We start from the raw sequence: 24,826 nt of genomic DNA, 5'->3' as shown, positions 1-24,826 counted from the left end.
ACCAGCTCTCCCAGCTCCATGCCGGAGCTGAGGACAGGGGAAACCACGCCCCTGACATGTTCTGAGCTTGGTGACCAGGGCCCCAGGGGCAGCCCTCTGAGACCGCCTCTGGACGAATGGCCTTAACTGCCACTCCAGCCTCAAAGACCCAGACAGGCTGTGATGAGCGCCCACAGTTCTTTCTGGAATTCCCAGATGCCGGAGCTGCTGTGTGGGGTGCCAGGCTCACCAGACACCCGTGCGTGGTCTCTTCTCATCTGACGAGACCCAGGGCACACACGGCAATTCCCCGGCAACTCTAGCCTCTCATTTCACTCGCTCCAGAAGAGAACGGGAAGATCTCCCTGCCCAGTTCTCCTACCGCCACCTGCAACGGCGGAGAGCAAGGCTGTCTCTGCGGCTCTGAACCCTCCTTCTCCATCTGATCCAGGGACGGCCGTGTGGACAGCAGGCCCGGCAGAACACCCGGCCTGCCTCCCTCAGCCGCTGCTCCTTCAAAGGAGATTTCCACCCCGGCCGGAGAACAGGCCCAGAGGGAAGGGGGGGAGCTGAAGGCTACGCAGAGGGCAGGTCAAGTCAGTCATAAAGTGCCGGGGGGGTGGGGGGGGAGACCACGAAAGGAGGGAAACCCGGCTGTATAGACAGGGTGTGAGGGACGAGCCTGGGGAGATCCACAAGTCACCAGTAACACTGCGCCTTCTTACTTACACGTTCCTTACTGTTCCTCTAGAGACACGCACACATTACAATTCTGTGTTGTTATTCTTGTGCTCCCGGATGCTAGAATGTGATTCTCTGCAGAGACTGGACCACACAAGCCCCATCTGTTACAAGAACCACACATACCTTTTCTCATAGAATCTCTAAAGCCACACCGTGAAATGGGCAGTACCTCTGCCGTCTTGCAGAGGGGGAAACCGAGGCTCAGAGGTTCAGCGTTGTGCCCGAGGGCACTCAGCCAGGAGGCGGCAGGGCTGGGCCTGGACCCTGGCTGTGTCCAGCTTCCAGGCTGACGTCCTCCTTTATCAAAGGCTCGAGACACCCTCACGAGACTCGGCCCGCCCCCGGTGGCCTGTCTCGTTGACCACGGCATCGCCAGCCCCCAGGACCCTCCACAAAGGGCCGCTGGATGAATGCGTGATCTAGCAGAGGGCCGGGCCCGGAGTCGGCGCTCGGCGAGGCTCTGAAGGAAAGGGAAGAGAGAAGAGAAGCAAGGGCTGCATTCCCAGTGGTTCCAGACCCCCCGGGACACAGACTGCGGTCACTTAAACACAGTCATAAAGAGAATGCAGGAGACGCCAGAGGTCAAGGCGTCTTCTCACGTGTCCATTTTCACAGTCGCCTTTCTCAAGACATGTGGTATATTTTCTAACACCGCCCCGCACCTGTCCTTCCAGAAAGGGAAGGAAGCCTGGAGAGGCCACTGGGGGAGGCTCGAGGGGGTTATGTTGCATCAGGCGTCACTGAGAGGAACTGGCACGGGGCCCTCCTCCTTAGTGTCCGCTGAGATGTGTCCTGGTCATTGTCCCCTTTCACTTACACCTCTGGGCTGGGGGCAGGAGGCCCGGGCTGGCCCAGCTGCACTGCTAACCTGCCATGTGGCCGCGGGCAGGTCCAGGGGTCCCTGTGCCTCCCATCCCAGGGGATGCCACTGACGGCCCTAAGGACCCTACAGGTCTAAACCACTCACTTACTCCGCAACACCGCCCTGAGGGTCCGCGTGTGCCAGCGCCGGGTCCCCCAGACAGGCCAGTGCTCGGGGCACGCTCGCCCACGCCCACGTCTCACAGCGGACACCTCTGCTCCTGTCTAACCCACTCCATTGGTCCCACCAGGCAACAGAGAATGTCCTACTCGTTTTGACAGAACAACTCCTTTCTCAAGAAGGGCTGAGTTGACGGTTTGCTTTCCCCAAAAACAGGAGCGAGGTTACACCAAGGGAGCTGCCACCACGTCTGGATGCAAAAGCCCCCACGGGGTCCTCGGGGAGGCCCGATGTGGAAACCATGGCGGGGAGGCCGGTGGACGAGACACCTGCAAACCAGCGTCCGTCGGAAGCAGACAGGAGTGGGGACAGCGAGAGTGGGGGGGTCAGGTGCCTCTCCACCCTTCCTCACACGAGGCATCGTCAGAAGATGACAATCACTTCCACGAGTACCTTCCCTCCCCACCAAGTGCTCCCATCTCAGAAGGGGCCTAACGAGACCCCTCAGAGGAAGCGTCTCCCAGCAGCTGAGGACGGTGTGCAGTCAGGAGACGCCAGCAGCCAGTGTCACTGAATGGGAACCAAGTGAACAGAAACGGGGGGAGGGGGGCATCACTCACGCACCTCCTGGGGGCCGAGGACGGTGTCAGGCAAGAGACGGGTGCCGCCCTATCTTCTATGTCACTGACATTCAGCCAACAGCCCCCTGAGGTCTCGTCTCCTCTTGAAAGAGGAGAAACCTGGGCCTCAGATTCGGGCCCCAGGCCGGAAAGCACAGGCCAGCCTGCCTGGGCTCCAAATCCCGCCCGCCGGTGGGTCTAGGAGCTGTGTGCCTTTGGGCAAGTCGCGGCACCTCTCTGAGACTCAGTCTCCTCATGGGTGAATGAGGAGAACAATTGTAACTGCTTCGCAGGCTTTTATGAGGATGAAGTGAGACACTGCCTGGGGGTCCCTTAGTCCGTTGTAAGCGCTCAGTGAATGTTGGCGCTTAGCCACTTGCTGGTGTCAAATGGCTGGATTTGAACCCAGGAACCTGTCTGCTTATGAAGCTCAGTCAGTACCCTCTTTCCATTAATCTGCAAGTCCCCCTTCCGTCCCCCACCCTCACCTCTCATGTCACTGAAGAAGCGAAAGCAATGGGAGGAGACAGAGCCCCCTCTCTTGCCCCCAGCGAGCCCACCCTGGCTCCCTCCAGCTGCGGTGGAGGAAGGGACTGCTGGCAACCCAGGCCAGCCCTTCCCCTTGTCTGTCACCAACCCTGGGACATCACTCCTGCCTGACCGTCCCTTTGCCCCCTGTAGCCCCCGAGTCTCCCCCTCTGCGGGGCCGGTCCCGTCGGGAAAGCTTCGACATCGTTAAAACCCAAACGGAAACCTCCTTCAATCCCACCTCCCCCTGCTTGGGAATCTGACGGTGTCTCAAATGTGGACGCCATGCAGAACTCTGGATCCCTGGCCCCAAATCCGAGTCCTCCACACGCTTCTCTGCTGCAGCGAGAAGCGCTGCCACCACCCCCCACCTGCTGCTCTGTCCAGGAGCCTGGAACCTTCCTTAGTTCCTTTTCTCCCGTCACACCCCCGCCCTCAAACTACGGCCTGAACCAGGTCATCTCTTCCCCCCTCCCCATCTGGCCTTAGCACCCGATCCAAGCCCCCATGGCCTCTGGCCTCCCCACTTTACCTCCCGCCCCTCTACTCCACCCCCACACACAACCTGGATGAGCTTTATAATCCTCCATCCCACCACAGCAGCCCCCACTGAGAGCGCTCCCTCAGCTCTCCATCACAACCAGCATAAACTCCAAATGCTCTGCCTCGGCCCTCAAGGCCCCCACCTGCTTCCCCCACTTGCTCACTACTAGGCTGGTAATATTGGCCTCACCCTTCCAAGCTGGTTCCTGCCTCAGGGCCTTTGCACGTGCTGTTGCTGTTCCCACTGCTTGAAACACCCTTCCCCCAGATCCCCACACGGTGGGCTCCTTCTTTCCGATCTCTGCTCCAATGCCGCGTCCTCCTAGAGACCTTTCCAGCCACACCTCCTCCCAGTCTCTCTCCGCCATGTCATTCTGTTTTATCATCTTCACGCATTTATCGGTATTTACTGTTTATATGTTATCTGTCTCTTCCTCTAGAACACACACTCTGCTAGGACTGTGCCTTTCTTATTCCGCACTGATGTTCAGTGCCTAGACCCGGGTCTGGTGCAGAGAAGGGGCCCAATAAATGAATGAACAAATAAATTAAAGTGAAAGAACACACAAACACACAATTCAGACGCTGTGGGGCTGAGTCTGCTCGTCTCTAAAACGGAGGCAGCGATTCCAGCACCCACAGGATGGCGATGACGAGGAACCCTGGTGGACGCGGGCCCAGGAGACGCTCAACAAAGGTTTGCTGGTTCCAGCCCTGCAGCCAGCAGAGGGGATTCAGCAGGAGGAATCCCCTCTCGACTCCTCACTGCAGAGAACACACTTAAAAGCCCAAATTCCGCAGCTGAGATCCGGTGGCTGGAGGCCTAGTGGAGACCATATGTAGGAACACGATGCCCGGTAGTACCCAGTCACCATGGCAACTGAAATCTTCAACTACGGTTCCATCTCGCTTTAACTTTTTACGCAGGGATTTCTAAAGGAAATATTCAGACTCCTTTCTCTGGTGGTATTCTACAGAATAGCCTTCCTCACTGGCTCCCAGAGGAAAAAATGCAGAATGTCAGATTCCTACAAGATAAACTGGTTAGCAAAGACGAGTTTCATTTTTAAAAATGTGAGTCTAATTCTGAGAGTAGGAACCAAATCATAATAACAGTAAATACGATTATAAGCAAACAAAAGTTTTGTTTGTAATGGAATGGACTGCACTAGTTTGCTTAGTCGTTCAACAAACATTCATTGAATGCCTACGGTGTGCCAGGCCCTGTGCTGGACTCCGGGGATACAGCAGTGGATGAGCCAGATGAAGATCCCCGCCCTCATGAGTCTGTGGTCCCACCAGATAGGCAGCCAGTGGAAGAGGCTTCCCAGCAAGGAACAGCAGGGAGTAACATGGGAGAGGAAAAGGAACCGACCTGTGGGATCACGTAGGTCTACCATTCACTGGCTGTGTGACCCTGGGCAAGTCACTGCACCTCTCTGGGCCCTTCACCTGGGTGCTTGATGAAGGTGCTACGTGAACCCAATGAGATGACAGAAAAAGGGCCTTGCCTGGTGTCGGGTATACAGCAAGCACTCAGGGACTAGTAATTGTTTTTGCCTCACAGAGGAAGAGGGAGCCAGCCGTGGCTACTCTCCCAAAGGGGCCTCGGAAAAGTTCTCTGGGTGTGAGGTTTTCCCAAAGGGATGCCTGCGTTCTAAAGCACCGAGGGAGTCTGGGAGACATCTGAGATTTCAACTTTCAAAACAAATGGGAAGAGACGGGAGAAGAGGAAACGGGGGTTAGCCGACTGAGCCTCACGGCTTCCTGGGGAGCCTACGGGGGCTGGAGTCCTGGGAAGGCTCCAGGTTGGGGGCCAGGCTGAACCAGCCAAAGACTGAGAGCAGGAGATGCTAAGAGAGCCACTTCGGGCTTCTGACCAAACCACCCACGCGTTTGGAGAGGCCAGGGCCCTAGAGACTGAAGAGAAAAATCAAGACCGCTCGACTGAGATGGTGTTGGAGCTGAGGGCTCCAGAGCTCCCCACACCCAGATGCACCCTGAGGCCCGAGAGCGGGAAGAGGCTCCTGGGCCTGGCCCCTTAGAAGGAGCCGCCCACACCCGCTGGATTCTCAGAGCTGGAGAAAACCCTGGCAGATGATGTGGCATTCGGGCCACAGCTAGAGCCCAGGCCTGAGGCTTACACCGCATCTGTGATTGACAGCAGGCCACCCTGAGCTCAGCTCCCAGCTTCTGTACCTACGCATGCTCTTCTTTATACCTGAACGCCTCCCCATCCCCCTCTCTCCCACCTTGTCAGCCGCAGCCCACCTGGAGAACCCCTATTCAACCTTCACACAACCCAGCTAGTCCATGGCTAGGTGTTTCCCCTGCAGGTGCGGCACACAAGGATGTCCAGAGCAGCGCTGTTTACAGTGCACAAAACTGGAAACAACCTATGTGTCCATCTGGAGGGGACTGTTTGATAAATTACAGTGCAAGGAAAACCGTCAAGCCATCAGAAAGAACGAGACAGACCTATTGTGCAGATAGGGAAAGATCTCATCATTTGAGAAAAAAAAAAGTCAGGGCATAGAACACGACGTATAGCAAGATCTGATGTGTGTTAAAAAACATGTCTACAGGGCCGGCCCTGTGGCTTAGTGGTTAGGTGCACGCGCTCCGCTGCTGGCAGCCCCCCGTTCGGATACTGGGCGCGCACCGACACACCGCTTCTCTGGCCATGCTGAGGCCGCATCCCACATACAGCAACTAGAAGGACGTGCAACTATGACATACAACTATCTACTGGGGCTTTGGGGGGAAAAAAATAAAAAAGGAGGAGGATTGGCAATAGATGTTAGCTCAGAGCTGGTCTTCCTCAGCAAAAAGAGGAGGATTAGCATGGATGTTAGCTCAGGGCTGATCTTCCTCACACACAAACAAAAAAAAATGTCTACAGGGGCCGGCCCTGTGGCGTAGTGGTTAAGTTCACACACTCCACTTCAGCAGCCCAGGGTTTGAGGGTTCGGATCCTGGGCGCAGACCTACACACTGCTCATCAAGCCATGCTGTGGCAGCATCCCACATACAAAATAGAGGAAGATGGGCACGGATGTTAGCCAAGGGCCAATCTTCCTCAGTAAAAAAGAGGAGAATTGGCAACAGGTATTAGCTCAGGGCTAGTCTTCCTCACACACAAAAAAAAAAACACGTCTACATACATGAGAGGATACAGATATACGCACAGATAGTCGTATGTTGCGGAGAATATTTCTGAAAGGGGACACGTGAAATTGTAACTAGTTTCTGGGGAGGACACTGCAGGTTGGAGGTGGCAGGGAGACTAAGTTTTCTTTAAAATACTGTTTTGCACTGTTGGAAATGTTTACCATGACTGTGTATTACTTTTTCAATTAAAAAAAATTAATTACTTATTTTTAATATGCGGACATCACCTTTGTTCACTTTTCTCCCCTAAAAACAGACCTACTGTCCCTCCAGCGTGTGGAGACATTCCAGGGACAGCCCCATCACACGTGTATCCATCTATGGGGGTGTCACCCCTCCGCGGGTGCAGGGAGTGTGGGGGCCACACGTCTGTAGCCCCTCTGACAGCCGGGCACCTCGTGAGCACTGAGTAAATGTTAGAGGAACAAGCAACATCATTAACACCCATATATCCATTACCATCTTCTTAAGAGCTTTTCTTTTTTTTTTTTTTTTAAAAACCTTTAACTTTTTAAAATCTCAATTTATTAAGCCTCTCTTGTCTTTTTTTTTTTTAAATATTTTATTTATTTATTTTTCCCCCCAAAGCCCCAGTAGATAGTTGTATGTCATAGCTGCACATCCTTCTAGTTGCTGTATGTGGGACGCGGCCTCAGCATGGCCTGAGAAGCGGTGCGTCGGTGTGCGCCCGGGATCCGAACCCGGGCCGCCAGCATCAGAGCGCGCGCACTTAACCGCTAAGCCACGGGGCCGGCCCTTAAGAGCTTTTCATTTTTACTGAGTTACTATTTCCTGAGCGTCCACTATTCCATATTATCAGCCAATTTACACCCAGCATCTCACTGAATTGAGTCAGTAACTCTGAAGCCTGGCTGACCGCGGTAGATGCCACTGGTGCCCTGGCCTGGCCGGGCACCCATCCCGCAGGTTCTGGGGTGCTGGCTGCTTCAGCTCACAGCCCCCTCTTCTCCAACACCAGACCCCAGCCAATGGAGGAGGAGCTGTCCGCTGCTCCGAGGCAGGACTTACTCTGTGGCGCTGCTCATCATCCAGAACTCCTCCAGCGTCAGGCTGACTCAGGCTCCCCATCACAAATCACGGACACAAGAATCCCCGTCCCAGGCTCTGCTTCTCGGGAACCCAGCCTGAGACACTGCCTCTCAAAATCCACTGGGGCGCACAGTTCTTTAAACACAGTTGGTGGGAATCTACTGAAATCATCTCTGGGAGTGGGCAGCCTCAGCACGAGGAGTTTGAAAGAGCAACAGACACGTAGCCAAGACTGGAAAACAGGATCCTGAAAAAAAGGTTTATCACACCCATTTTACAGACAAGAGAAACTGGGACTCAACTTCAAGTCACAGAGGTAGCCTGAATCCTGCTCCGTCAGACCCCAAAGCCTTGACCCTTTGCTCTGTGCCTGCTGCTCAGCCGTTAGGGGGTTAACAGGCCTGGCCGGCGGCAGAACAAGGTGATGCTCGGGGCTGGCTCTGAGGAGAACTTTCTCCAGGCTTCACTTGCCGGGCGCGAGCTGTTCAGCGGCTCTAAAACAGAACCGCTAGCATGGCCAGGAAGTGGGGTCCCTGGGGGCTACTGTTCTCGGCCAGACGGCGCTGGGGCTGGGCGCGGCGCCGTGGTGCCGCTCAAGGCCAGCCCGGCAAGAAGAAAATATGGGAAGCGGCTCCGGGGCAGGCCCTCGGGACTTCCTGTCCACCTGCACAGACCGGAACAACAGGAAAAGCCTGCAGGGCTGGCGGGCGGGGTCCCTGGCCTCTCCTTCCCGACCCTTTCTCAGGGACAGGTCAGCGCAGCGCAGCAAGCATTTGCTAAGCACCTGCCGTTTGCCTGGCCCTGTATTAGGACCTGAGAAAAGACATGAACAAGACACAGGCCCTATCCTCTGAAAGTTTCATTTATTCACTCACTCATTCGTTCATTCATGTATTCAGTTCAACATGCGTTTCTTGAGCACCTACTGTGTGCTAAGCTCTGTTCTAGGAACTGGGGAAGCAAATAAACAAGACACGTCTCTGCCCTCAAGAAGTTTCCCTTTTCATTCACTTCTTCATTGAGTTTAACATTTTATGAGCACCTACTGTGTGCAAGACTTTGTGCTAGGAGCTGGAGAGACAGAGATGAACAAGACAAGGTCCCTGAGGATCAGAAGTCTCATTTACTCAGTTATTCTTTCCATCCACTCTTTCTCTCATTCAGTTCTATAAACAATAGTGAGCACTTGCTGTATGCCGGCCCTCTGCTAAGCTCTGTGGATACAGATGTGAAACAGACGCTTCTACGCTGACGAAGATTTCACTGTGGCGGCTCATCCATTCATTTGGCTCAGCGCTCACCGATGGAAGGAATGGGCGTGGAGCACCGCGTTACGTGACGAGGATACAAACATAAGGCACAGTCGCTGCTCCCAGTCTCACCCACCCATCCATTTCTTCATTCATTTGGAACAATGAACATTTATTGAGTGCCTACTGTGTGTCAGGGACACAGAGGTGCATAAGAGAGAGTCTGCGCCCTTGAACAACCAGTCATCCTTCCCTCCTTCACCATTTATGGGATCAGTTCACCAAACACATATGGGGCACCTGCTGTATGCCAGACCCTGGGGAGGCAGACGAATGAGCCCCAGGCCCGGCCCTGGAGGCGCACACATGGATGGCTGGGTTCCTGTGCCAGGGCCATGAGGCCCCACCCAGTGGTCCCTCAAAAGCCCCGGGAGGGGCAGGCAGTGGGGAGCTTTGCCACACGCCCTCCACACGGAGCTGCAGATGGAGAAGGCGTGATGCGGGTGGGGAGGGGGTCACTCAGTGCACCGCAAGAGAAACACTGCTGGAAATAAACACCAGAGGGAAGACTTGGCGAGTGGGGAGGAGATGAATCAGACACCTAAGAGAGAATTTTCAAGAACTCAAGGAATATTCTAAGTTTAGTGGAGGGAGGGAAAAAACCAGCCCACCGCTTCCGACTGTGCACGTTCAGCACCACTCTGCCGGCAGCCCTGCTGATCGCCGGCCTCCACCGTCTCAGCCGAGCGCTTGTCAGGAGAACAACAGGCTCTGCATCCACCGCCTCCCGGGGCTGCGGGAGGCCTGCCGGGACCACCCACGGGGACCTCCACACAGCAGGCGCCCAATAAATGTTACCTAGCAACGTTTTCTTTCACTTGGAGCCGCGATGGCTTTGAAACCTGGCTGCACAGTCTTTGACATTCCTCCCACTGAGCGGTGGGGTCCAAGTCCCCTCCCCTTGAATCTGGGGGCGTGTGTCTGCTCTGATCAACAGAGAACAGCAGAAGTGGCCCCGTGTGACCTCCAAGGCTGCGTCCATCATCAAGGGCGACGCAGCATCCGCCTTCTCGGCCACAACACCTGCTCTGAGCCCCGAGCTGCCATGCTGTGAGGAAGCCCGAGCCACAGCAGTGGCCACACGTGGGCGCCTGGTCAACAGTCCCAGGGAAGCCCGGCCCCCGGGTCACTGCAGGGACCAGAAGCCTCTGGATGACTCCAGCCCCCAGCCGTTCAGGGCTCCCAGCTGCCCCCCAAATATCACGGAGCAGCTGTCCCCACGGAGCCCCGCCCCATTTCCTGACCCACTGAATACTATCAGTATAGCAAACAGTGGTTGGTTTACACTCCTATGTTTTGGGGTGGTTCCTTGTGACAACTGACACCTGCCTCTCTGAGTTCCAGCTCTGCACACTGTGCACAATCTGGGAAGATCTGCTCGACGGGAAAGATGAAACAACTTTACACACCGTAAAGTTCCGTGTGCACAGAAGCCCCTGGTGTCCTCACTCTGCACACAGGAGGGCTCTGCTGCCCTCCTGACCCCACCTAACTCTGCAGCCCCGTCACCAAGGCTGCCCCCTCCCCGGTTAGCCTAGGAGGCTCTGCCAGCCGCTGGGCGGACCTGAACGCACGTGGCAGGTCTCCCTTTGTTCCCAAGCCCGGACTTAGGTCATCCCTCCGGGAAGAACGAACTGGAGGACAAAGGCTCCTTTCACCGGGCCCAGGCTGCTCTCGGCAAACACGGGCAAACGGGGGCAGAGCGGGGAGCGGGCGGCCCCCGGGCCCCCCTGGGAAGGTGGCCAACAGGCCGGGTGGGGCCCGGCAAGCTGGGGCAGCACTGGGGTCTGGCAGGGGCCTTCCCTCTCCCCTGGGCCTTTTCAAACACAGCTAAACAAGGACAGGGCAGAGGGCAAGAGGCAGGGAGGAAATATCTGGTAAATTCAACAGAATGTGGAAGGTTAAAAAAAGGCATCCTGGGATTAAAGTCAAATTATCAACATAAACTAACGCAGGGCAGGCTCCCAGGCAAGAGAGCACGGGATCGAATCCCAGCTCCACTGCTGACCTACTGTGTGATCTTCTGCAAGCGGCTTAACCACTCTCGGAGCCTCAGTTTCGTCATCTGTAAAATGGGGATGATAACAGCATCTCCCGCCCAGGACTGTTGTGAGAATAAAAGGAAGCAACATAAAGTGTTTTGCCCAGTGCCTGGCTGCTATGGACTGAATATTTCCCCCAAATTCATATGTTGAAGCCCCAATCCCAGGACTTCAGAATGAGGCTGTATTTGGAGATGGGGCCTTTGAAGAGGTGATTAAGATAAAACGAGACTGTTAGGGTGGCCCTGGTCCAATCTGACTGTGTCCTCAGAAGAAGAGGAAATGTGGACACAGAGACACCAGGATGTGTGCACAGAGCCAGGACCATGTGAGGACATGGGGAGGAGGTGGCCTCTGCCAGCCCAGGAGAAACCAGCCCTGCCGACACCTTGATCTTGACTTCCAGCCTCTGAACTGCGAGACAATGCATTTCTGTTGTTAACCCACCCGGTCTGCAGTATTTTAAGGCAGCCCTCGCAAATACACACACCGGCACAGAGAAAGACGTAAATAAAGGTCTCCTATTACTATAGCATGACATTTATAACTATGAAATAATTTAATGTTAACACAGATGTGCTCATGTTTTATTAATATAAGTGTGTTTAATACAAAATATTAATATAACATTAGACAGACTACATCTCCCAACAGTTGTCCCTCCCTACGCCAGAATTTCTACATAAAGCATCAGGTTTTCTCAAAAAAAAAGCAAAGTATTTTCTTAAACTAGTAATTTGGATCAAATTCCTTAACAACCTTCTTCTCAGCCGTGCCCTACTTCACCTTTGAGGACATGCTGACATGTGCCCTTTGGCCTCCAAAGACGCCCTCAGATCTGCCGCACCCTCCAGAACTGCCAGGCCCCCACACGCCAGTCCTGCCTGCTGAATGCCTCCCGCTCTGTCCCACTCAGGCTCTAAGACCCAGCTCAGGGCCCGGCCCCGAGCGGGCACTCCATACGTGAGCATGGCAAGCCTACTTTGCGACAGGCCAACGACCGTATTTCAAAGACGAAGACGCTGGGCCCAGAGAGGGGCGGCGACTGGCACGAGGTCACACAGCCGGGACCAGACTCCAGTATCCTGGCTCCCAATTCAGTGACGCTCTCCTGCTGGCCCAGGCTGCCTCCCTACTCGTCGCTTCTGCCTCCAACATGGAGACCATGTGTTCATTCAGCTGGAAACTCCCCAATTCGGCTCTTTTCAGCTCTGGAAAATCCCTGTGCCCACCACTGACAAAAGCCGGTGGCAGAACGGACATTGGCTTTTCATTCCTCCACTGCTAACGTGGAGTCAGATCTGCCACCAAAAAAACAGGTGCAGCCTTTCCCTGAGCATCAACATCCTAGAATTTAGCAAAACTCAGCAAAACGCCCTCCATCATGTACGCTCCACATTACACCCTCTCCCCACGTTGGATTTCTGGCTGAGATAACCGGAGGCCGGGGGCTGGCCTGGCTTATCCCCCAAGACTAGTCTCGGGGCAACAGTTTTCACGACGACGGAGCCTTCACCGGCCTTTGAACTCAGGCGGCAGGAGACCTCAGGGGCCCAGAGACCACGGGCTTCCACGTGCAAAAGCCCGGCCCGGAAACCCAGTGCTGACGCCTCCCTGCGGTGCGACTTTGGACAGGGCGGGTTTCCTCAGGGTCCCCATCTGTAAAATGGGGACAACCACAGCGTCCGCCTGGCGGGAGAGGGTGGCACAGCTCAGGCGTGCAGAGGATGCAGCCCTGCCCTGCTTAAAAGAGGCAGCCAGGGGGCCGGCCCGGTGGCGCAGCGGTTAAGTGTGCGCGCTCCACTGCGGCGGCCCGGGGTTTGCAGGTTCGGATCCTGGGCGCACACCGATGCACCGCTTGTCAGGCTACGCTGTGGTGGCGTCCCATACAAAGTGGAGGAAGATGGGCACAGATGTTAGCCCAGGACCAGTCTTCCTCAGCGAAAAGAGGAGGACGGGCAGATGTTAGCTCAGGGCTGATCTTCCTCACACACAAAAAGCAGCAACAGCTGGGGATCAAGGCGATTTGTCAGAACAGGGGCGCCCTCTAGTGGCTCTATCTAGAACTCATTCTGCCGGTGAGGCAGCCAGCCAACATGTACCATGTCTGTTCAGACGAGAAGGGAACGTACAAAGATAACAGCGCCCATGTATTAAGTGCTTACTATGTGCCAGGGGCTCTCCCTACTGGTCTCCACAATGAGATGCTGACATACTCACCATTGGAGAAAGGGGGATTTCTCATGCCCAGATGAGAAAACTGAGGCTCAGAGACATGAAGCTACTTGCTCAAGGTCACACAGCAGGGAACGCTGGATTTGAACCCAGGTCTGTTTGACCCTACAGCTCCATTCTTTCCTGGACCTCTAGAATTGGGAGGTTGTGAATAGTAAAAAACCTTAAGGAGAATTCAGTCCAATACTTCTTTATATCAATACAGAAACTGAGGCCCAGAGAGGGCAAGCGGTTGCCTCAGGGTCACACAGCAATTCTACCCCAGACTCCTGGCTCCTAGAAGTGTTTTGCCCACATGCTGCCCACCTCCCCAGAGCTTCCGTCCTGCATTTATCGTTCCTTTTGGCAGTCGCAGGATTGGCACGTCCCTCCTAACTGCTCTGAGCCCTGGAATGTCTGAAACTCAGCAACGGCTCCTTTGCGACAACCAGGGCTGCCAGCCTGAAAGACCTCTCTCTGAGAGCAGGGTTCACTTCAGCCCATCAGCATGAAGTCCTCAGTGGCGTGAGAGGGTGGTGGGCCCACCGAGGACCAGGGAGGGGCCTTCCACGCCTGGCAGCCATCAGCGTCACAGGGTTCTCTTTGTATGTTATGTCAAGGATCCTGTGGACTAATGGGCGGCAGTGGTCCTGCCGGGAGGGGCCACAACAGGTGGAAAGAGCCGGAAACTGTACAATGAGGCAGGCGCCCACGGGAGCTGGCCTCGGTCCAGCTGAACTCTCATAAAGCCGTAGGGAGTCAGCAGGGCCCGCTCCTGCTTGAAGGCTCTGAGTGCCCTTCCTGGGGGCTCGGAAATGCCGGGAAATATCTCAGAGGCTAGAGAATCTCAGGGGGTGGGCTTGGTGATCTAATCCTCACCAGGGGTCCTTGAACATCCCCAGTGGAGCATCTCAACAGCCTTCAGACACGGGCAGGGTGGGAATTACCCTCCCCATCCCCTCCCCTCCTGTGGTTTTCCTAAGGAAGTCAGCGGCAGCCCCACCCTTCCGACGATTAAGCCCCGAACCCTCAGTGTCTTCGTGACTCTTTTCTTTCTCTCCTGCCCCACATCCAATCCATCAGCAAATCCTGTGGCTCGACCGTTCAAATAGATCCAGAATCGGCCCACTTCTCATCTCCTCTGCTGCCCCTGGTCTGAGTATGGTCACCTGGACAATGGCAGGGGCTCCTTGCTGGTCTCCCCGATTCTGCCTCTGTCCTGCTTGGGTCTGTTCCCCGCACGGCGGCCGATGGACCCGCTGAATACCCAAGTCAGACTGTGTCATTCCTGCCCGCAGAGACACCCCTCCATGGCTCTGTCCCCTTCAGAGCACAAAGCGAAGTCCTTCAAGTGGCCACAAGGCCCTGTATGACCTCAGTGCCAACCCCCCTCCCCTCACTCACTCTGCTGCAGCCCCCCAGCGGTTCCACAAAAGTGTCTGTGCACACTTGGACCTCAGGGCCTTTGCAGTGGCTGCTGCCTCTTCCCCCAAGCTCCCCTGGCCTATTCCCTCCCCTCTTCCAAAGTCTCTGTTCAAATGTCACCTTCTCAGGGAGGCCGCCCCCACCCAAGCCCTCCTGAGCCTCCCCACCTGTTACTTCCTTCTTCCCACGGCACGTCCTGCCTCCTGACACACTAGACAAGGTCCTTCTGTAGCACACCTGTTGTTTATTGGCTGAACCCCCCACTAGGATGTTAGTCCCCGAGGCAGGGATCTTTGACCATCTCGTCCCCAAGCACTGAAAACATGGCCTGGCACATGTGTTTAGCTGAACTGAATCGAGGGCCCATGAGGTGTTTACACTGGCATCAGCTGCTGACACTTAGTCGGGACCTACTGTGTGCCGGCTTTGTCTGCACTGCCTGGGTGAGTCCTTGGGATGTCTCACAAAGGAGGTGCCATCATTATCCCCACTCCACAGACGGCAAAACTGACTTTCCGAGAGGTTACGAGACTGGCCCGAGGTCCCACGCCCCACCAGTAAGCGGCTCGGTGGGGATCAGAAGCCAGGAGGGCCTGGCTCGGGGGCCCTGTTCTCTGCTCTGCAACTCAGCCTAAAAAGGCACCCCGGCTTGAGCCGGGTGCAAACTTCTCATGACACAAGCTGTCCCGTGGCGCAAACCTCAGGTCCAACTCAAACAGCACAAAAATAGCCCAGCTCTTCTGTTTCAGCCACGAACATTGCCAAGCCAGACCAGACCCTGAGCACACACCGCAGCTGCCAAGATCTGAGAAGCAGGAGCTAGTAATAAAAATAAAGGCGCAACAGCGATGGTTGACGGGCACGGGCCCAGGGCCGGCTGCACGCTCAAGCCCCAGCCATTTAATCCCCACGACCCCTCCGACACGCTGGGTCGGCCGGGTACTCCACGGGCCGGTGTCTACTCGGCACCTACTAGGTGCCAGGGGCTGTGCTGGGGCTGGGGACTCAGCGTGAACCAGACAGGCAGCCCTCCCGCCCGAGGGAAGCTGCACGCAGTAACCGAGCACGTGAGCCTCGGCCTCAGACTTCCCAAGTTCAAATCCCAGCTCTGCCCTCACCAGCTGTTTAACATCAGGCAAGGACTCGACCTCTCGGAGTTTCATCTTTCTCATCTGTGAAATAATAATAATCCCCTCCTCTCGGGGTTGTTGTGAGGGTTAATTGCGATGCCACGTGGGGAAGAGCTGGGAGGAAGAGGGCACCATCCACACTGTTGTCTCATGACTGCTATTGCTGTTATCATTCCCGGAGGTGACGACAGGCTGAGGGAGGGACAGAGCTAAGTAAACAAGTAACAAGAAGCCCGAGGGAAGGAATAGGCTTCTAACCACATGTAGACATTTGGACATTTGGACATTTTTCCATCAAAAAGAAAATCTGGTCGTGGAGTCGAATGTGGGGAGACGAAGCTCCCCAACCGGAATGGAACATAAAGTGGTTTTCCCCATCATTCCATTGGGACCGAGCCAGGGGACCACAGACCCCGGGAAGGAGGCGTCTGAAAGGGCCAGGGCAGGGACCCACAACTGACAGCACAGGGGACCGTCCTCGGTCTCGTCTCTGTGTCTCACAGCATCGTCCTGAAGAAGCTTTCAGAAGTGACACTCTGGCAGCCCCCTCAGCCGCGGGTGACACAGAGTACAGGAAGGTGGCTAGCCACGAGTCAGCCTCCAGGCTCTCCGGGCAGGCTGGAGAGGCAGCCCCTCGAGCACCTGGGAAAGACTGGGGCACAGGGGTGTTGCTGACATTATATCAGAGCCCACCCCACCCCCCAGAAAAGAACATCTAGATGAGTGCCCGCTCTAAGTCCAGCCCTGTGCCAAAGATGCTAACGCCCCTTATCTTAGCTCATCCTCAGCATGGTCCTGAAAGGGGGCGCTGACCACCCCCACTTACAGATGGGGAAACTGAGGCTCAGAGCGGTGATGTGACTTGCTTTTGGCAGAGCTGGGATTCTAAGCCAGGGCTCTCTCCCTCCAGCTTGGCCCAGTGCAACATCCTCCTATACTCCTCCGCCTTGCAAAGCTTGGTATGAGAAAAAAGCTTTCCTGTAGGCTGGCAAGTCGCCTCAACCCCGTGAGCCTCAGTTTCCCCATCTGAGAAACCAGAAGGTCTGACTCAGTGAAGTGGTTAAAATGACACAGAGGGAGACCCTCAAATACAGGCTCTGACACTTCCTGGCTGGGGGACCTTAGATAAGCTGCTCAACCTCTCTGGGCCTCAGGTTCCCTAACTGCAAAATGGGCATAATCGTGAGATCTCCCCACAGGGTTCTCGTGAGGCTCTGACGAGACACCCACGAAAGGCGCTTAGTGGAGGACGGGGACGTCGATGGTGGTGATGGTGGCCTTTATTATTATTATTGTTACTGTTACTATTGTTGTAATTGACAACCACAAGCAACCAGCTTGACGCCAATGCCCCAAAAAGGCCACCGGGGTTAGGACCGTCTGGCGAGGTTATCTCGGCAACAGGGGAGATTAAGTAATGCCAAACAGCCACGGCAGCGGCGGCCGCCAGCTACAGTTACTCACCATCTGAAACAGACACTTCACCTCCCTCCCCCACGGCCCAGCTGGCGCTGCGTGGTGACAGGGCGCGACAGCGGGGGCCGTGGTTTCCCCCCCGACTCGGGACAGAACGGCTGCTACACGGAGGCCTCGGGCTGGCGACAGGAAGCCACCGACAAGTGACGACTTCACAGAAACCTGCTGCGCCCACGCTCGCCCACTTCTGAGAAGCTGCCTCGAGAAACAACCTGGAAGGTGAATCAAGATCTAAGGCTGAGAAGGAGCCTCCCTCAGCTGTGCGCAGAGTGAGTGCCGGGGAGCAACCCAGCGTCCAGCCACAGGAGGACGGCTAACAGATCAAGGCTGCTGGCAGGTGGGACTATAAGCAGCCATTAAACATCTCGTTCACAAAGTGTTTCTAGGTAGATGTGGGCAAATGTTGGTGTCATCCGGGGCACACGAAGGGAGACGTGCATACCCAGCATGCGTTCACGCACGCAGCGGGCAGGCAGCGAGGCCCGGCCATGATGCGACAGAGAGAGAGGCAAATGCAACGTGGGCTCCCCACTGGATCCCAGGACAGAAGAAGGATGTTAGTGGAGAATCCGGAGAAATGTGAATAGCAGGGTCTCTCAGCCTCGGGGTTATCGACGTTTGGGGCTGGATCATTCTCCGTGCTGCTGTTTGTGGGGGGGACCTGTCCTGTGCACTGTAGAGTGTTGAGCAGCATCCCCGGCCTCTACCCCCCAGATGCCAGAAGCACCCCCACACCCCAGTGATGACAACCAAAGAATGTCCCCAGACTTTGCAAATGTCCCCTGAAGGTCACCCCGGGAGGGCAACCACTGGCATAAGGTCTGGAGTTTGGGTAACGGTGTTGCGCCAATGTTAATTTCTCACTTTGGATAAACGTATCCTGTGCGATGCTGAAATGAGGGGAGGCTGCGTGAAAGGTAGACAGGAACCCCCCTGCTATCTTTGCAACTTTTCTATCAATCTAAAAGTATTCCAAAATAAAAAGATTATTGTCCCACATACAGCAACTAGAAGGATGTGCAACTATGACGTACAACTATCTACTGGGGTTTTGGGGGGAAAAAAAGGAGGAGGATTGGCAATAGATGTTAGCTCAGAGCCGGTCTTCCTCAGCAAAAAAAAAAAAAAAGAGGAGGATTAGCATGGATGTTAGCTCAAGGCTGATCTCCCTCACAAAAAAAAAAAAAAAAGATTATTGAAAACATTAGGGTAACGGGACAACGAATGTGGGTGGGGGGCATTGCTTTAGACAGAGGGGTCAGGAAGACCTCAGGGAAGAGGTGACACTGAGCAGAAACCTGAGAGCCGTGAGGGGGACCCGGGCTGAAGGGATGAGGGGTGAACGCACGTTCTCCACCACGTGACTCTACGGCGGGGATGGGAGAGCCACGCCCCCCCTGCGACTGGACCTGCACAACCTGAGCTGGCAGACAGCTGGTCACAGTCAATCTGACGGTGACTTCCTGGGAAAAACGCAGAGCCAACGTTGGCTGGGGAGCAGCTTCCGGGCTTCACAGGAATGGCCCCAACCAGCAAATAGGAAGGCCGCATGCCCCCACTTTGCAGATGAGGAAGGTGAGGTGGGGCCGGGAAGTGGCTGTCCGAGGCCACCAGGCTCCATTACGATCCAGGTCCAGAGCCTGTGGATTTTCCACACTCCCAAGCTTCCTCGGGAGCAAGAGTTTCCAGCCTAACGTTCCGAACACAGGGCTAGTCCTGTTATACCTGCGCCGGGCTGTCTTCAGCGACTTGGGGGGATGGAGAAATCGTGGGTAAGTCGCACAGCCGGCAACGAGCCTACACGGCTCCTCCGTCCTCGAGGACCTGGTCACCCACAGGAGGCGGGGACCAAGTGGGAATCTCTTGGCTTCACACCTGGGAAAGACCTTCTAAACCGCCTCACCTCATCTCTTCATGGTTCAGATGGGGAAACCGAGGCCCAGAGAAGCAAAGACTTGCCCAAGGTCAGAGAGAGTTGGGGCAAAGCCAGGTGAGGAGCGGTACCTCTGTCCACCCCCAAAGCTGCCCCCGTGAGGCTGACAGCATCCTCCATCCTCCCACATCCCACGGACCAGGCTGCGTTTATGCCGGTTCCCGGAACCTGCCATGGGCATGCCGATTGGGCTTGCTCCTTCTCACACCCACCCCGGCCCTTTGCACACGCTGTTCCCTCTGCCTGGCACACCCTTCCCTTGCCCTACTATAGCATCACCTACCACGCTCCTACATATCCTCCAGTGCTCAGCTAGCTCGGGGAGGCTCTCCTGGACCCCCCCCATCCCAGAGGAGACCGTGTCCCCCCCGGCTCTGCACACCACCCCATCCTGACACACACACGGTCTTTGATCCAGTTCCGTGGACAAGGTCTTTGTGCCCCCAGAAGGTAGGCTCCACAAGGTCAGGGGACCGTGTCTGTCTTGCTCACCCCTGCATTCCCTGTGTCTGACTCCAGCTCCAAACTGCTGCCAGTGAGTGTGTGTTGAATGAACGTGTGATGGTAGCCATTTGTTGAGGGCCCAGCGCCCACACCGAGCTCCGAGTTCCTGGGGGATGGTGGACTGTATCTTAGGCACTTCTGCGTCTCCGATTCTGACATCACTTCCAATGCATGTTGTTTCCTTCCAATGTCACCAAGCAATTCTCTGTGACCCCAGCTGAGGGTCCCACAATTGAACTCAATCCTGACACTGTCAACTGGAGGTAGAGTCAGATCCCACAGGTTAAGGGCTCAGCCCCACAAGACTGATGCCAATCCAGAGGCCAGGCTGTTACCTGGGCTCCTGACCAACTGGCTATAAATAGAAGGTTCTCATAACCCTCTCCTCAGGTTCGATTAATTTGCTAGAATGGCTCACAGCTCACAGAGCTCAGAGAACTATACTAGATGACCAGTTTATTATAAAAGCATATAACTCGGGAACAGCCAGACGGAGGAGACGCATAGGGCAGGGTATGGGGGAAGGGGCTCGGAGTTTCCATGCCCTCTCCAGGGCATGCACTCTCCTGACATCTCCACGTGTGCACCAACCCGGAAGCTTCCTGCACCCCCTCCTCGGGTGTTTATGGAGGCTTCATTACATAGGCACGATTGATTAAATCATTGGCCACTGGTGATGGATTCCACCTCCAGCCCCTCACTTCTCCCCGGAAATCAGGGGGTGGGACTGAAAATTCCAACCTTCTAATCAAGGTTGGTTCCCTTGGCAACCAGCCCCCCTCCTTAAGTGCTTCCCAAAAGTCACCTCATTAACATAACAGAAGACACCTTTATCACTCTCATCTCTCCGGAAATTCCAAGGGTTTTAGGAGCTCTGTGCCAGGAACGGGGACAAAGACCAAATATGTATTTCTTATTATAAATCACATCACAGCCTCCCTAACGCCAAGCCCAGAGCCTGACACGCAGCTGGGCATGTCAAGATCATCAGGACCACGTGGACGGCAGAATTAAAAAACACAAATGATTATGGGGGACTCATTTTCTTCCTCATGCTCTTCAGGATTTTCCAAGTTTTCCACCATGTCCGTGTGTTATTTTTGTAATTAAAGAAAAACCCTAAAATCAATACATATTGCCTTATGTGTATAATATGACAATGTTCAAACGTAAGTGGTCAAAGGATATAGACCAGGAGGCTCTCGTGTTTTCCAGCCGCCCCAGGGGGTCCGGGGGAGGGCCGACGCCGAGGGGAGAGGCGGGCGAAGGACAGTGTCTCCTAAAATTGTATTTTTAGGAGCTCCGGAAAATTCCCTGGGTGAGAAGGCATCCGAAGTATTTGCAAACATCCAGCAGGGGGAAAAATAATATTTCTAAAGTCTTTCCCTTTTGGGTGTTCTCAACCCAATGGCAAATGTTCTGGAAAACTCCGAGACCGACCCGTGATGATTCCCCACTAAGCCCCTCTGTTCACAGAGCCCTGAATATCACATAATCCACAATCACCCATGCCCACCCCTTAGTTTCACAGATGAGGGAAGAGGCCCAGAGAGGCGGAGCCACTTGCCCAGGGACACACAGCAGGCCAGTCTCAGAGTCAAAACAAGATGTGAAAAGCACTTTACACCCCACAACACACTTTGCATGGGTTCCCTGACTTTGGCATTTCGCCAGAAAAAGTTTTGGGCGTTTTTCACTCTGTTATATAGAGGAAAGAACGCAACGTGAGCGTTCCAACTTTTTACTTTTACTTAGTAAGTTCGTGGAAAGAAAAACAAAATCTACTCTTTCCATCTCATAAAAGACAGGGCATTTTCACATGCACACAAAGGCAAGCGGGATATAATTTCAGAAGGAAGAATAGCCTTGAGATCAAAGAAATGTGGCTTTCTGACAAATTCACTAACGCTGCCCTAGTTTTTCCTGTTTTTCCGAGGACCGGAGGAGAGGCCACTGGTGACCTGGGCTCCATCCACCAGCCGGTCCCGAGCTCCTGCACAAGCCACCGGGCCCCCAGACCAAACCCCATCCCTTTCCCCCACGCGCCCTCCTCCTGGAAACCACCCCCATTTCTCAGAGAAAGCAGCGCCAGCCAGACGGAGGCGAAGAGCAGGGCGGGCAGAGGCGCGGGGAGAGGGCAGCACGGGGCCTGGGGGCCGCACTCACCCAGAGGCGACACAGCAGCTTCAGCAGGCCGGGGCAGTAGTAATACTCCATCGCGGGCGCCCTGGGCTACGCGGCCCGCCTGGCGCCTCCAGCTCTCCTCCGGAGGGCAGGGCGGCTCTGCCCGCTCCGCTGGCCACACGCCTGCCGCGGAGTCAAGTTCAGGGGCATGAATCATTCAGAGGCCGGCTGGCCGCCAGGGGACCGGCCGGACGCCCCTGGGGCGGGGCAGCATCTCCGGCGGCTCGTCCAGCTGCGCGGGCCCGGGGCGGCTCCCCCCAGAGCTGGCGGGGCCGTCAGGACCCTCGGCCTCCCGGGCGCTCTGGGCACGAGGGGAGCCTGTCGGCTGGGTGGCAAGAAGGGCAGAGTGAAGCCCCGGAACTGAGTGTGTGCGTGTGTGTGTGTTTGTGCGTATAGGTGTGTGTGTGAGTGTATGCCTGTGCGTGCGAGTGTGTGGTGTGAGTACAGATGTGTGTGGCTCCTCCCCAAACCACACACACCGAGGGGGAGGCCCCTGACTCCCTTCATGGAAAGGAAATAAATCAACCCACAGCCCCTCCCGGCTCCGGTCAAGTTCCTTTTGACTCAGCTAAGCTTCTGAGCGGCCCTGGAAGGCGGGCTTGGCTGACCCCATTTTACAGAGGGGAAAACAGAGGCCCAGAGAGGGCTAGGGACTTGGTCAAGGTCACACAGCAAGTTGGTAACTGAGCCCAGGCTGGAACCCAGGCCCCCCAACCACGAGTCCTGAGTTCTGTCCACTCCTGTGGGCGGCCAGCAGGGCGCGGGGGGGGCGGGGGTGCGGAGGAAGGCAGAGACCAGCTCTCAGAGTCACCATCTGCCAGCTGCACGATGTGGGGGGTGGGGGGAGCATCCATTTCCAGAGGTTAAAAATGCGGATTACAGCACACCTAAGGCAGACCCGAGGCGACTTTCTTGGCTGCTTCCTTCAAAAGAGCACAATCCTGGCAAGTCACTCTGCCTCTCTGAGCCTCAGTGACCCTTTCTGTAAAATGGGGCAGATTAGCCTGTGTGTCCGGGTCTTGCAGATGGGATGAGGCAGAATGATACCCAAACAGCTAGTTTAGTCCCGCAATGCTCCCACGGGAGAGGCATCGTCTCCAGCGGGCAGACAGGGAAACTGAGGCTAGAGGCAACGGGATTGCCCAAGTGGAGCGGCTGCTATGCGGTGAGGCAGCCCAGAGCCGCCTGCTCCAGACCATCTGCCGGGGGGCCCGGGTCAGAACCAGGGACCAGGACACGGTGAGCGCTGGGCCCGAGGCGGCTGGTGCTCCACTCGAGAAGGGAGACGCAGGGCGCTCGGGAGGGGGTGTGGGCACCCGGCCCATCTGGGCCGCACAGCCAGACCCACAGCCCAGCGGGGCAGAGCAGCTGACAGGAAACCCAGGGGACGAGGGCGGAGAGCTCAGCTCAGCAGCCCAGAAACCACAGCGGAACCTCAACGCTCCTCAAACCCGGCGGGGCTCCTCACCTCTCGGGCCACCTCCGGCGGCGACGGCCCGGCCGCTCACCGCCCCGCTGACAGCAGCCGAGGGCCGGCCCGGCTGCCGGCACCACCAGGGACCTGCCCGCTGAGGGCTGCTGGCACAGCCGGGGGGCCGGGCCCTGCGGACCCACCGGAGCCCCCCAAAGGGCCGGACCCCGCTCTCGGGGTCACGGCACAGGAGGAGCATCGACCCCTGCTGGCTGGCTGGACGGCTGGGCTGGGGGGGGTGGGCCGTGTGACGGTGAAGCCTGGGCGTCAGGCCCTGCAGAGTGACATACCCAACAACTGTCCACTGCCACCACCGTGCCTGTGGAGCCGCTGACGGCCAGCCATCCCGTCTCCAGGGGCCTGAGGGCTGAGAGAGAAGGGGCTGGAAGGAGCAGAGGGGAGGACAGAGACGGGCAGACAGAGGGACTCCCTCAGAGAGAAGCGGGCGGGCAGGGGACAGAGGAGGGGGGAGGGGACAGGCGAGAGGAGGGGAGGGGCATGGTCACTGAGAGGGAAACTCGTGGTGACCAAGAGCCAAGATGGAGAGAGACACGGGCAGGAGAAGGGATGACCCTGAAGAAAGTGGGAGGAAGCAAGGAGACAGGCGGTCTGAGAGGCGGTCCCTGCCAGGGATGAAGAGAGCAGAGCCGGCTGGGGACAGAGCCGGAGCAGGGCAGGGGGTGGGCGTGGACACAGGGAGGGACCTGGCAAGTCCAAGATGGAGACAGAGCCGTGCCAAGACGAGGCGGGTGGGGTGGGCAGGCACCAAGGATGGAGCCCCCCGAACCCCACCTCCCCAGCCTGGAGCTGCTCACAGTCACCAGGGCATGCTCCCAGGAGCAGCGGCAACCCCTACACCCCCACCCCAGAAAGGAAGTGACCCCTACCTAGTCCGGGTTATCCTATCCAGGTTACCCTGCCCGGTGGGGACCGTGCTCCGCCTGGCCAGGGGAGCCACCTGCATGCACAAATGTGAGAGGCACCCCACACCTTGGACGCTGCCCCTGCACCCCATCCCTCCCACCCCAGGCCCCCTGCCCACCTTTCATCACTGGACCCCACACCAGCCCCTCCGCACCCGATGAGCCACACGCCCCAGGGCCTTTGCTCATGCTGTTCCTGGTCAGAAGCAGCCTTTTTCTCTGTAGTAGGTTGAATGGTGGCCCCCAAAAAGGTATGTCTACCAAGAGGCTGACTTTAATGTGACCTCATTTGGAAAAAGGTCTTTGCAGATGTCATTAAGTTAAGGATCTTGAGATGACAGCATCCCGGATTACGCAAGTAGGCCCTAAATCCAATAAGTGTCCTTAAAAGAGACAGAAGACTCAACCACTGAGAATGCCACATGAGACTGGAGGGATGTGGCCACAAGGCAAGGAACGCGCGGAACCACCAAAAGCTGGAAGACGCGAGGGAGGATCCTCCCCTAGAACCTTCAGAGGGAGTGTGGCCCTGCTGACACCTTGACAGCCTCCAGAACTTTAGGAGAACAAGCATCTCTTGTCTTAGGTGATTCATTA

At 56.2% G+C, this 24,826-nt stretch overlaps 1 protein-coding gene across 3 annotated transcripts in view; it reads right to left on the bottom strand.

Moving 5' to 3' along the window:
- KIAA1671 (KIAA1671 ortholog) overlaps positions 1 to 24,826 on the bottom strand; it is a 138,263-nt gene that overhangs the window by 79,438 nt on the left and 33,999 nt on the right. The window contains exon 1 of one of the 3 annotated variants that reach the window (XM_058531664.1): positions 21,818 to 22,232. The exons of the other annotated variants lie outside the window; for them this stretch is intronic. Within the exon in view, the coding sequence (XP_058387647.1) occupies positions 21,818 to 21,868 (51 nt within the window). The 5' untranslated portion in view covers positions 21,869 to 22,232. Of the gene's footprint in view, positions 1 to 21,817; positions 22,233 to 24,826 lie in introns of those variants that run through there. 3 annotated transcript variants of the gene reach the window in all.

The sequence above is a fragment of the Diceros bicornis genome, chromosome 35, assembly GCF_020826845.1.
Source record: "Diceros bicornis minor isolate mBicDic1 chromosome 35, mDicBic1.mat.cur, whole genome shotgun sequence".
In the NCBI taxonomy this organism is placed as follows: Eukaryota; Metazoa; Chordata; class Mammalia; order Perissodactyla; family Rhinocerotidae; genus Diceros; species Diceros bicornis.
The sequence above is the reverse complement of the archived record's forward strand: the minus strand, read 5'-3'. Positions and strand labels throughout refer to the sequence as shown.